Source organism: Hibiscus syriacus, unplaced genomic scaffold, assembly GCF_006381635.1.
Source record: "Hibiscus syriacus cultivar Baekdansim isolate YM2019G1 unplaced genomic scaffold, ASM638163v2 tig00110327_pilon, whole genome shotgun sequence".
Lineage (NCBI taxonomy): Eukaryota > Viridiplantae > Streptophyta > Magnoliopsida > Malvales > Malvaceae > Hibiscus > Hibiscus syriacus.
This window is the reverse complement of record NW_024062684.1, coordinates 704777-717948: the sequence shown is the minus strand read 5'-3', so window position 1 is coordinate 717948 and position 13172 is coordinate 704777. Positions and strand designations below refer to the sequence as shown.

The window sequence follows — 13172 nt, the reverse complement described above, 5'->3', positions numbered from 1 at the left end:
TTCAAGCAAATTCATTAAGCTTTGAACATTTTTGCTTTATTCAAATTTACTGAAAATTTCAATCTATTGCTCACCTGGAACCAGATGCTGCACTTGGAAATGGTGGACTGGACGTTTAGCTTCAATGCTTCCTGGACTCTTTTAGCAACATTAAATTACCCTGCTTGGGGTATGGACTTAGCTACAAATATGGATCGTTCAAGCAGCATATTACAAAAGATGGCCAGGAGGAAGTTGCTGAAAGTTGGCTCGAGGTATGTTTTCATTACAAGCCTATGTCATCTATTACATACCCTTGTAGTGTCCTACACGAGCCGGTTTGATACTGGTATGCTCAAATGCGTCACATCAGGACATTTTCTTGTTTTGCTTAGTAATAAGACAGTGATTATTCAAGGAGTGAACGAGTGTAGATTATTTTTTACTGACTGTCTCATGGCAGATGGGAAATCCATGGGAACTTGAGAGAAATGATGCGTCATACCCTGTAAAATTCTATGGTGAAATCATTTCAAGCCCGGAAGGAGTCAAGGAATGGATTGGAGGAGAATATATAACCGCTGTTGCTTATGATGTCCCGATTCCCGGCTATAAAACTAAAACTACAATTAACCTCCGACTATGGTCTACTAAAGTTGCACCAGAAAAGTTTGATGTAAGTGCTTTCAATGCCGGAGATCATGCCAAAGCTTATTCAGCAATGAAAAATGCTGAAAAGGTTTGAATTCCCACTCATTTGAAGTTTAATTTACATCGTTTTTTCCATATTAGTTTTGTTATATATTCTTTCGTGCATTCTTTTGATGTACTTCAAAGTCAAGAGGTTCTTGTAGTCGTGGAAGACAACAAGGGTATTGTGTAATGACCAAGATTCGGAAGTCTGGTTTGAATCACTGCAAGTATCGAGACTTGATTGTGACCCTGCATATGCTTACATTAAACGAATTGCGTTCTTTGGAAACCAACAGGCTCTTTAGAGGCTTTGTCATCTAAAGATACGCCTGCCTCTCACCGAGATGTTCTTAATCTGAATCAAAGGATGCTCACATTCGAGTGAAAAAGCTTTGAGGGTCTGCAAGTTTCAAAGGGGACAGTAATTTTGATGTAAACATATGCTGGATGACAACCGAATCCCAATATGTGTGTTGATGCAGGGGAGACATACATGTTCAGTTTTAGTGCTTTGTATCACATATTTGATCTGTCTTTTGAAAACATCTTTAGACTAGCAATCCAGTCTCTGTTACAAATAGGCATTCTAACTTATCTTCTTTGTTACAAATAAATAATTTCTGAAATTAAAATGTACTTTAATCACATTCAGTAATTAATTCCCAATTAACAATAGAGGAAATAAAACATGGTGCTTCATGTCGGAAAGTATCTCTCTTTCTATTTTTTATCTTCATTCATGCGCATGGGTCCCACGCACACCCGCCTCTCCCTCCTCTAAATATCAAACTCCCGTAACCATTTTCGGTTTACGCCGATTTTTCTAACTTATCTTCTTCTCCATTTCTCCCCCAATCTCTCTTACTCGCGTTTACTTTTCAGTTTCCAATTTTATTTTTCTCTTTGGATGACAGGACTAAGAAACTAGCCAGAAACCCTAGCCAGAAACTCTCTCATTCCCTTAATTTCATGGTCTCTCTACATTTCTTTAGATTTCATTTGGATGCTTTGAATCCTTTGATTTTCTTTTTTCCTTTGGATGAAGGTTTAGAGGATGGAGGAAGGTAAAGAGGGGATTGATCCAGCTGGGACTGAGTATAAACCCGACTCAGTCTCGGATAGCGTCAATTACTTCTTCGATTGGGAAAGCAGTATACTGAGTGAGTTTGGTTGGAATATTCTACAATCAGACCACGCTTAGTGAACTACACCGGACCGACCCCATGCTTGGTTTGGCGGGAAATTTCAGCGGCTCATCAAAGAGCTCTGGTGCAGCTGCTGCTGATTCGTGTTCAGGAACGGCATCGAGTCCGGGGGGGACAGCTGAAGTGCCGACATCGAATCCTTCGGTGTCTTCGATCTCCAGCGAGGATCCGCCGGAGAAATCAACGGACTTCGGCTGGAAACCGCCTGAGATACCGTGAGTATTAGTGAACCGACGATGAAAATGAAAAAGCAAAAAAACGTTTATCTTTTATTTTTTTTTGGTATGTGTGTGTTATTTCGTGGGGCTGAGTCGTTATTAAATACAATTTCGGTGGGCATATACGGCAGGTGGTAATAAAAGCCACGGCATCGAAAAGTCATGCTTAAATCAGAGTGAGGGAGAATCATTTGAGAAGTTGCAATTCTCGGTCTCCGTACACTGAAACTGTCAAAACAACCTTGTCGTTTCATGCAAGTTGGGGACGAAAGGGTTGAGGTATTTTCGTAAATTTGGAGAAATAATAGGTCCAGTTAAGGCAAATTGGGGACCAAAATTAAAAAGTTACCTTTTGGCTATCGACGAAGTGGCCTTCTGCACCGCCGCTATTGCGGCGGGAATGGCGTGCTTTGCTTTCAGATTTTTTAAAATTTGTTTTTGAAGCCAAAAAGCTGGAATTAATATAGCTGGAAAAATCCCCTTTCCATAACAAAAATCTTAGATACTGCAAATTAGAATAATTTAGGACCGTCTTCCATTAATTTTCTATGAAGCGTCTGTCATTTGTTCTGCATTCACCCCCATATCGCCATTTATAGGGTTTTAGTGTTGCTTCTGTGGGAAGTTTTCATTGTTTCATGAATTTGGAATGGTTCTTTCTGGTTTCTTACTGACATTTTCGTTATAGTTTCCTTGTTAAAAAATGAAACACACACACACACACACACATATATATATATACGTGTTAACCTTCTTTTTAGCAAAATATTTAATGTCTAGGATTCCTTTTTCCCCTTCATTTTTGATAATTTTAGTTGGAATATTCTTGTAGGAACAATGTGATTAATGTTTGGCTATTTAACCCCAAAAGCATGAGATAGAACCCTCTTTTCACATTTTTTGACCAGTCCTAATCTTTCTCGGATAACTTTGATGGATATAATATGTACTGATATATATGTACAATGGTATGGTGGTATGCACGGTCCTCTTTGTAGTTTATTTACTTGTTCCCTCGCAGCATAACATCATAAGGTGCCTAGGGGTTATCAGTAAAGTACATTTGATTTTGATAAACCTGTAAATTCACCCAACTACTACTATCTTTATGCACCGGCAATAGATTAATTTACACTGTGGTCTGATATAAAGATCTTTTTGAATTTGGACCTGAATATATTGAACAAGGATTCCTTGATTCTGCGTTTTTCTAGATTGGAAAGGGAGGATCTTCTTTTATAATATACCATCACTATCACCATGATAGGAGCTGGAAATAGAAGAATTCTCCTTTCTGTACTGTACGTGATAAAAAAGTTTACCTAAAGCTACTTTCCTCCAGAATCGGAATATGTTACCAGTTTCATAGAGGATTTACAGTAACCCTTTTCTTAGTTTTTCAAACACAGGCTATCCATTGATTTGGGAAATGAACCGAAGGTCACTGACGTTACCCGAAAGATCAGCTCAAGACCCTGCAAAGTGCCAAACTAAGGTTGTTTCAATATAAGAGTGAGTCCTTTACCAGAAAACACAATTCTTCAATTATGTCATAATATTCACTTACACAAATAGTATTTTGCTCACATGTTGAGTTCATTCTCTTCTCTTAATGGGCAGATTTATCTAACCTCAGCCCTTCTAATATAACATATGCATGTAATATATATATATATATATATATATATATATATATATGTATGTATGTATATATGTGTGTATTTGATCCTTATGCATGTGGATATATATCGAAATTCCTGCTCATTATTAGGTTTAAATGATTTGTTTAGAGCCGCTAGTTTATGACTTGCCCTATTATCTCTGTATAAGTATATTCTATCTATTTTATTAATTAAAATATGAAAGAAGTATATAGAATATAATCTTTAAAATATATTTAATTTAAATCTATAAAAATCAGATTTATATTTAACGTATTAAAATTATTATTGAATAAGATGATACCACACCCAAAAAAAGATTATATAATTTTTTAATATTTTTTTCTTCAGTGTATAGGTATATAGGTAAAGGAGTATAGCCTCTAATCTTATATATTGATATGAACTGTTTGTTGACATCTCATTACTAAATTTAATCTAGAAAGATAGCTTAATAATATTTAATTTTAAGTTCAATTGACTCTTATTGAAATAGATAAAAAGAAATTCTATTTAATTATTAGCTAATTCATTAAATCAATGATTATATAAACAAAAAAAATACTAAAGATTAGTAGCATAATTAGATGAAAATAGAGTCTCAAAGTCGTAGACGGAGGAGCTGATAATCGTACGATTAATTCCGATATCACGGTGGCAGGAGAGCTGACCTGGCGCTTTGTTGCGGCATTTCCATATCCTCGGCGATCTTTTATGGTTTTGGGGAATTCCTGGCGTGGGAGTTAGGTAAACTATGTTATGCGTCATCTGGAGGCTGTTGGACTTTTATGCGGTGGACCTCTCCAGTCTCTCCCACTTGCTGTGACTGCGAGGTTTCTCCTAATTTTTTTATTTTTATTTAAAAAAATTGACCCAAAAATTCATTCCTATATTTTCTATAAAATTATTCATCTTTTCTTTTTATACACATATTTTCTCCCATTATATATTTAGAGTATATAAATACTACTTATCAACTTTATACTTATAATTTCAAGTTTATCATATACAGATGATGATTATGAGAATATTAAGTTAATTTTAAAACGAATAAAATTTTAAAATATAACTAAATCATAAAAATTAAGGAAATATAGTCTAATTTTACTAAATTTTAAATTGAAACTGTTAAAAAAAATAATCAACCCATAAATTTTGATAAAATTTAGGGGTCAAAGCTTACTTTTATTAATTTTAAAATTAACAAGTTTTAAAAATAATTAAATCACAAAATTTTGAGATGAAAAACAATTTAATTTCAATGGTTTTAAAATGATTAGTAACTTAAAATACAATTAAACTCTCAAAGTTGAGGGCTATAACCTCTCCTACCTACTATATGCTTTTGTCCCTACGTGTATAGATACAATTATAATCATAATTACTAAATTATCTAAACACTATCATAAAATATCTTTTTACATATATTTAAACTTAATAAAAATTAAATCATAATATAATTTAGACTGAGAATCCACTCATAAGATATGTATACTAATAAAATTCAGGCTTGAAACATTGTTATTTTCTTTTATACCAATTCAATTAAGTAGTTTTTAAATTTTAAAAGTGAATTTACAAAATTGATATTTGTTTTCTTTATTTTAAAAGTGAATTTGTAGACTCAAGTATTTTAATTTCTCGCTCAATTGAATAAAAAAAATCAATGGTTTAATTAATTTTTTCACAAAAGTTTGAGGGGTTTATCCACTTTAAACCTAAAAATAATACTAAAAAGATAGTAATAAGCTTTTTCAGCCCAATTTGGACTTTCTTTTATGTAGTTGGGTCATTAAATAAAAGAAAACCCACAACTCTACGATACAGTTCCACTTTAAACCCAATTAAAAAATACTTTGAGATTTTTTTTTATTTTTTTATGTTCGATAGTTATATGAATTTAAACTATGTTTTTTTTTAATCCGAAATCCGACTTAAGAAAGATGGAAATTCTTCCTACTACTTGACCTGATACAGGTCGGTAGATAAACTTATGTTTGTTAGAGACAAAAGGAGAGGCATTAAAATTGATCTTATGGCATTTTCCCAAACAGTGTATATATATATATATATATATATGTTTCAATTGTGAATAAAGCAGCAATACAGGCGTAGGGGCATGTGAATTATAGAGGAAACTTCTTTTCCACTCCATGACATGAAACTTCCTTTAATGTTTCCTCACAAAGCAGGTGGTCCTTCTTTAACAACACTTTCAACTATGAACGAAAAGAAAAACACTTCAACAGTGAGATTTGTTGATAATATATGATTGCTGCCAACAAGAAAATCTAATTGCAAAAATGGTGAACACAGACCATCTTGAATTAGAAAACCAAAGAGAAGCACCAAAAAGAAGTAAATTTGTTCATTTACACACTGTAAAATCCTCCTACCATGGGATGAACCCATAATTCCCCATTGTATCTTCTTCAACAGGAGCTGGAAGGTTAAGGTCAATTAGAGCTGGCAATGGAGCTTCTGGTGAGTCTTGTTTCATGACCAATTTTGTGTCCTCTGAACCTCCAACGAAATGGGACCTTTTGTGACCTCCTAAAGCTTGGCCTGACTTAAAAACCCTGCAACAGAAAGGGCATTCATGCCCTTTGTTCTTCTTTGAAACCAATCTCTTCTCAGAATTGCCATTGGTCACCTTGGTACCAGCCATTTGAGCATGAAAAGATCCATTTGCTAAGCTATCGGCTTGATTATCACCTACTTCAGTTTTCACACACTTGAATTTACTCAAAATTTTACCAGATCTAGACTTCACTTTAAGTTTCTTACATTCAACATCCTTGACAACCCCATTCCTACAATACCCAGATTTCACCTTGGTTTCCCTTCGTTTCTCAAAAGTAATCCTCACATCAATGGAAGATGATTTAGCCTCCAAAACAACAGAGTTGTTATCTGAAGAGTCAGCAACTGAGTTCAGCCCTTTCATGCAACCAGAAGAATCCCTTGAAAGCATCATCAAACACACAGCAAGCTCTTCTTGTTCTTGCTGATCTTCAATCTCTGATACAGATGATGAACCATCTGCTAAACAAACTGAATTGTTAGAGTGAACTTGAACCTGAACCCCACTTGTTTTGCACCTTATTCTCCCGGATCTCCTCCTTTGACCTGGAGCAGTTGATGTTTCAGTGTCTGAACGACTATCCCAATGATCCTCAAATTTGTGAATGGCCCTTCCTTTCTCAGAGTGACAAGCCATGTGACCACAGAGTGCTTTCAATGAATGGAAACCCTTACCACATTCTTTACAAATCATCGTCTCTTTGAGCAAAGAGCCATTGCCTGATTCTGAAAGCCTCTTGCTTTTCTTGGGGTTTTCCCTCAGATCATAAGTTGCAGATTGGCCACCAGCTTCAGAAGAATTCTCATTATTCCTATGAGTTCTTATGTGACCCCCTAAAGACTTGCCACAAGGGTACCCTTTGTTGCAATACTTGCAAACAAACTTCTTCTCTTGATTTTGTTCCATTTTTAAAAATGATCACTGGAAAGCTGAAAATACCCAGTAAACTAAACAGGAAGAGCAATTCATTTCTTACCTCAAATCTTCAAAAAGACTTCATTTTTCAGTAATCTTGTGGAAGAAGAACAAAGAATCAAAATCTAGATCAAGGAGCAGAGAAAAAAAAAGAACAGATCACAAAGTTGCTTGCTTTAGTTTCAGTGGAGATGATGATGATCAAACGAGAATCAGCAGCTGAGATGTGACAGTTCTCTGTTTTAATCCGACCCACAGGAAAAAGATACAATCTTTAAATCCCATTTTCTCTCATCCCAAACACCTTCTTCCAATGAAACCAAAATTCTTTAGAAAAAATCAAACTTTTAAAGGTGATGGGTCGCTAATGATGACGATGAACAGGCTGATAAGAAGAAGAACAAAGAAGAAGAAGAAGAAGAAACAATGACTCTCTCTTTCTCTCTCAAGATACCCTTTGTTTTTGTGTTGTAGTTGGAGGAGAATTCCATGCATGGAAGGCCCCAAAAAAAGAGATTAAAATGGAAGAAAAGATAGACAACACGTGTATTCAAGTGAGAACAATCCTGTGATGGGAAACGAACGGTCGAGATTTGTTTAGAGGATCCCAAACGGGTGAGGAGTTATTCGGTTGTAACATCGAAACAATGCCTTAACTTTGTCTTGCTTGTAAAGCCCGCACAAGGCTGGGAGGGCAGAACCTCCAACTCATCATCCTTTGCCTCCATAGAACACATCAGTTCATGTAATATGCCAATATGCCACATTGTGCTTGCCTCCCCTATCTTTTATTTTGATCATATTCAAAAATTAAATATAATTAGATTCTCTTCTTTAAAAATCTATTTTAAAATGTTATATTAGCAAAATCGGTTATTTTTCAATATCAATCTTTCAACTAATAAAATATGTATTTGAAAATCCAAGTTTATATCAGTCAAAGGGGATCAATTTTCTTTAAATTTGTTCAATCAAGTATAACACAAGATAAAAAAAATTGTAAATACTCGTATAATTTTTTTCATTGCGCTTTTCTTACAAGTTCTTTTAAAACCCATTAAGGAAAATTATATGAATAATTACGACGAATCTAAAAATATTTTAGAGGATAAACACATATATATAAAACTATTAATAACATAAATTTTTCGTATGAGATAAACACAAATAAAATTTTAAAATAACCACTATTAATAAAATAAATAATTAACAAAAAATAGATTTTAAAGTAAACACGCGTCCACCTTAGAGAACACATACGTCTGCAACTCACCACTAACCCTCCTCTTAATGCAAAAGGTATGAATCATTTTGTTGACCAACTTCTTCCGTCCACAGTAGACCAACTTCTTCCGTCCACAGCCTACTGAATCAACGTATTCATCGGGACGTCTTTTTATATCGAAGAGAGTCATTATAGACATTAAATCATGGCTACCACTACTGATTGGTTTCCATTATCAGCCAAATGTTAAAAAACGAGATTCACTCACAAAAAGTAGTATTTTTCCAGAAGAATGAAAATTTGATGCCAAAAATGATAAACTAAGTCATGTACGCAAAAAGAAACCTGATCATCGAAATCTTTGCCAAATCTCACCAAACCCTAAACACACAATTTGTTGGACCACTTGGAAAATTCAAGCTGCAATTTCTCAGTCAATGGCCATCTCATGATGTCAATGTGATGTCCCACCATGTTTGTTGTACAATGCAATTTGCTTTGTGACTAGAATTTTTAGTGAGCACTTCGCTGATAGGAACACTTTGATCCTATAATATATATATATATATATATATGTCACAGATATTATAAACAATAACCGTGATAAAATTTTGATAAATTTAATAATCATTTTATAATAATTTTGATAAACTTTAGTGACAATGTTATACCAATTTGATGAAATTTAAGGATACTATTATACAAGTCCAATATATACAGAAGAAGAAAAGATTCCATTAACAGCACTTGTTGACATGCTGAAGCAAAATACATTAGGTAGATGAATTTACAAGGAAAAATGATTGTTGAAGGACCAAAACCTTGGCCTTTAACTAATGAGAAGATTCTGGACATTTCAAGAACAAACCATTTGTTCTTACCTCAAGTGTCTAGTCCGAAAATCTCTTCGATTATGTTGCATGTCGGCTGGAGATCGAACCCTTTTGTTGAAGATGTAGGATACCTAGTGTCCCAGATTTTGGCATCACATGTATCCAACAAATACATATCGCTCACCAGCTCACTAGCCTCATATAGTTTACCCGGCTGCAAAGACTTGCTAAGCTCAGTCATTGATCGTTCACTAACATGCGAGTTCACCTTTGTGCCAATCTGATTATGAGAGTCAACCATGTCTGGCTGAAACTCGAAAGACATACATGAGTCATCCTGTACATTGATATCCTCCATTATTCCGAAACCCTGGTCCTCCTGTTGAAAAACAGGACCGAACCTGCTCTCATCAAATGGCTTCAAAACATGTCCTTTTAACGAAAGATTTATGCCATAATCCTCTCTTGTCGTGGCCCTGCCATAATATCCAACACCACTATCACCACCAGAATTGCCACTATCATCATCATCCACGTCATTGTCATCTCGATAGTTTGCCAGATCTTCCTGATCAGCAAGAGATTCAATAGCAGAGTCTTCATCTTCCTCTATAGCTTGAACTTTGTACGACTGTTGATTTCCATAAAACTCGTCATCATCACTGTCAATGTCCAGACTATTGGATCTGTTCTGAATAGCTCGCCTCTGAAGGATAAAGACATTGAAATAATAGCTGACGAGCTCTCTATTGGATCGTGATGGGAAAACCAACGACAACTGCTTCCAAAACTTCTTACCCAATGATACAGGATTACTGTAAACAACCTCATGAAAAATCTCTTCATCTTCTTCAGTCCATTTAAATGCTACATCCTCTCCAATGTTATAAAACCCCAGTTTCACAAATTTTTCATGCCCAAGGGATTCTCGTAATAGTTTCCGTGCCTCCTTAACATGATGTTGCACACATCTTGAGGATCCCCTATCCAGGCAGCTACAATCAGCTCTGCCTGCACAAACATTACCACCGCTGTTTGCAGACAAATCCGAGCCAGGCATTGGAATGATACATGTTCCCATCTTAATATCTTCATTGTAATTATCTGCAGTTTCTGAAGCATCAGCAAACTTATTATTCTTTACATGCCAACCCCATGATGGAACATTGGCTTGATGATCTGGCCCAATCGGAACTTGTTTTCGAGGAGGCTGATCCAAGAGGAAATAATAGTCATCCTCAACAGGAGAAAACATTCGACGAGGGAAACCAGAGTCAAAATATTCAGATGAAACGGGTGAAATATCTACTACACCGGTGCCTGTATCTTCCTCGCTAGAAATGCTAGTAACCAAAGATAAGGGAGCAGTAGTCTCGGAATCCACATCAACCAAATTAGTAACATCATCCAAAGCATCAGTCTTAAATTCTTCATACCAATGGTGTTTACAAAATCCACCCTCAACTTCTACTGCATTACACAAAGATTTCATCAGTATAAATCCATTCAGTAGAATATGAATCATTCACATAAAACATGAACAACAGTTACCCTTTACCTGAAATACAAGGTTTTTGAGGACTATTACTATGGGGAATAGTATCAGCAAACTGAGCCAGCTTGTCAATATAGCCAAACTGTCTCGGACTCTTGAAAGGAAGTTCTTGGCCTTGCAGCTCCTCGTCATTAAAAGGCCGCTTAACTCCCATTTAACACCTGTGGAACACACAAATAATTATAAATAGATTGTATAAAAATAATTTAGATGCAAGCCAGTAACATAACAGCAAATGCACAGTGACACATAGTAAGACAAAAACATCACTTTCAAGATTAAGCTTGTGTTAAATGACACTTCACTAATAAACATTGCTTGACATTACTGAGAATTTTTTATATAACATTGCATGGAAACATCATGCTATTAACATTAATTAGTTTTTACTTTGGTGAGCTGAAAGGTTAATAAGCAATGCCGTTAAATCAGGTATTAACATATTAAACACATAAATTGAACAAATTTAAATTATTAAAGTCAATTACCTCCAAATTGTCTTAAATTGGAAACCTTGGGCTGCTAGAAATAGAACGAAACCTCAATTGAGATGACTTAATTTCGGACTAAAATTGATATCACTACAGAGAGAGGCGTTTCCCTAATTAATTTGACTGTCTGGAAAATTCTCAAATTACAAGAAAAACCTAACCCTAAATTCCGGTTCTCTGAGAAAACAACAAAATCAAGACAAAGAACTACCCCGAAAAATCACGCCACAGATTAAAACACCGAAACCCTCTAAGAATTTCAGGTAGAAACGAACCCTAGCATGCGAAACAAATACAAACCCTAAAAGGAAAACGAATCGAGAAAAATCGAACAAAATTAGACAAAATAAAATTGATAATCAACACGAATAGACAATAAAACGAAAACCCATGAGAAATCGAAGGATAAAAAGGGATCAATCGAAGTGATTGAAGAACCCTAACCCTAGAAACACGTAAAATCTACGGCCGGGCAGAGAAAACGATCGAACGAAAGGGAAGAACGAGAATTGAACGGATATTTACGTGATTTATATATTAGAGGAAGAAATTAGGAGAAAATCGGAGATCGATTTTCCGATTTAATTTGGGGATCGAGAAAGAGGTGGCAAATATGATAAGGAGAAATGTAGGATACGGGCTTTTCTTTATACAAAAAGCGGTCCAACTGAGAAACCGGATTCAGATTGGGTTGAATTAAAAATTATTATTTTTAATTAATTTTTTAAGGGAAAAAAACAGGTTTGACTTTTGATCTCAATTTCAGACTTGAATATGAAACCTCTCCTTATCCATTATAGAACATACAATTATTTAATTATATTTGCATTTATATTATATAATTGTTTGTCCACAATAATTTATTATACAATTAATATAAAAATATGTTTTATATTTTAATAAATTAATTACATAATATGTCCTCAAACTATTACACTAATTTTAAAGTGATTCTTAAATTTATTAATATTTTAATTTAATCCTTAAACTATTACTCTCATTCTAAAATAATCCTTAAACTTTTAAACATTCCGGTTTCATCCTCAAACTATAACCATCATTCTAAACTATTTCTTAATTTTTTAAATCTTTCAATTTCATCCCCAAACTCATCCTAATATATAATTCAGTTTCAACCATAGTTTAACTTAATTTTTTTTTCTACTTCAAAAGATAATAATATAACTCGATCTAACAATTTTATTAAAGGGGGTGTGATTAGCATATACCGTTAGTTTGAGATGAAATTGGGCGTTTAAAAATTTTGGGACCAATTTAAAATGAAATTCATAGTTTTGAGATGAAATTGGAACATTCGAAAGTGTGAAAACTAATTTAGAATTAGACTCATAATTTGAAGATGAAATTAGCATGTTTAAAACTCTAAGGAACAATTTAAAATGAAGATCGTTGAGGATTAATGATACAATTAACTCTATTTTGAATATAAATATTTTTTTATACATATGTGATGATGAATTGAGTGTTCACGTTAAGTTGACTAAAGGCTAAATAATATTTTTACAATAGTCTATATTGGTGTTGGTATTTAGCATTGTGTTATTATTAGGGGTATTCATAATCAGATAATTATATTTTTAGGTATTTGATTACCTCATTAATAAAAAAATATAGTCTACGTCTCAACTCATGACGATTGAATATCTATTAATCGGGTCACAAAATACTCAATTTATATTTATATTTTCTTTCAAGCCATACAATTTAAAAGAATTTACATAAAACTATAAATATTAAAATTACATAATATATAATCCAAACATAAAATGTAAGGATTTAAATTTGATTTCTA

At 34.1% G+C, this 13172-nt stretch overlaps 2 protein-coding genes and 1 pseudogene across 5 annotated transcripts; 1 reads left to right on the top strand and 2 right to left on the bottom strand.

Moving 5' to 3' along the window:
* Positions 1 to 1484: 1484 nt before the first annotated feature.
* On the top strand, positions 1485 to 4580 carry LOC120118166 (annotated as a pseudogene).
* Positions 4581 to 6077: 1497 nt separating this feature from the next.
* LOC120118164 (zinc finger protein ZAT9-like) lies at positions 6078 to 7840 on the bottom strand. The gene has a single exon (XM_039138292.1). It carries the CDS (start codon positions 7244 to 7246, stop codon positions 6149 to 6151), a length of 1098 nt encoding a protein of 365 aa, XP_038994223.1. The 5' UTR covers positions 7247 to 7840; the 3' UTR covers positions 6078 to 6148.
* A 1352-nt stretch (positions 7841 to 9192) lies between these two features.
* Positions 9193 to 11978, bottom strand: LOC120118163. 4 transcript variants are annotated; one of them, XM_039138289.1, is made up of 3 exons: positions 11357 to 11978; positions 10872 to 11029; positions 9193 to 10783 (listed from the first exon to the last, which is right to left on the bottom strand). In XM_039138289.1, the coding sequence occupies exons 2-3, from the start codon at positions 11020 to 11022 to the stop codon at positions 9363 to 9365; spliced, it is 1572 nt and encodes a 523-aa protein (XP_038994220.1). In that variant the 5' UTR covers positions 11023 to 11029; positions 11357 to 11978; the 3' UTR covers positions 9193 to 9362. The 4 variants fall into 4 exon arrangements, with proteins under 4 accessions (XP_038994220.1, XP_038994219.1, XP_038994221.1 ...); XM_039138288.1 differs by lacking the exon at positions 11357 to 11978 and having other exon boundaries at positions 10872 to 11212; XM_039138290.1 differs by lacking the exon at positions 11357 to 11978 and having other exon boundaries at positions 10902 to 11212.
* Between the last annotated feature and the right edge of the window lie 1194 nt (positions 11979 to 13172).

Coding starts and splice junctions, on each gene's coding strand:
- LOC120118163 (XM_039138289.1), bottom strand. CDS start 11,022: ATGGGAGTTAAGCGGCCTTTTAATGACGAGGAGCTGCAAGGCCAAGAA. Junction 10,784..10,871: donor TCAAAAACCTTGTATTTCAG/GTAAAGGGTAAC, acceptor TGTGTAATGCAG/TAGAAGTTGAGGGTGGATTT.
- LOC120118164 (XM_039138292.1), bottom strand. CDS start 7,246: ATGGAACAAAATCAAGAGAAGAAGTTTGTTTGCAAGTATTGCAACAAA.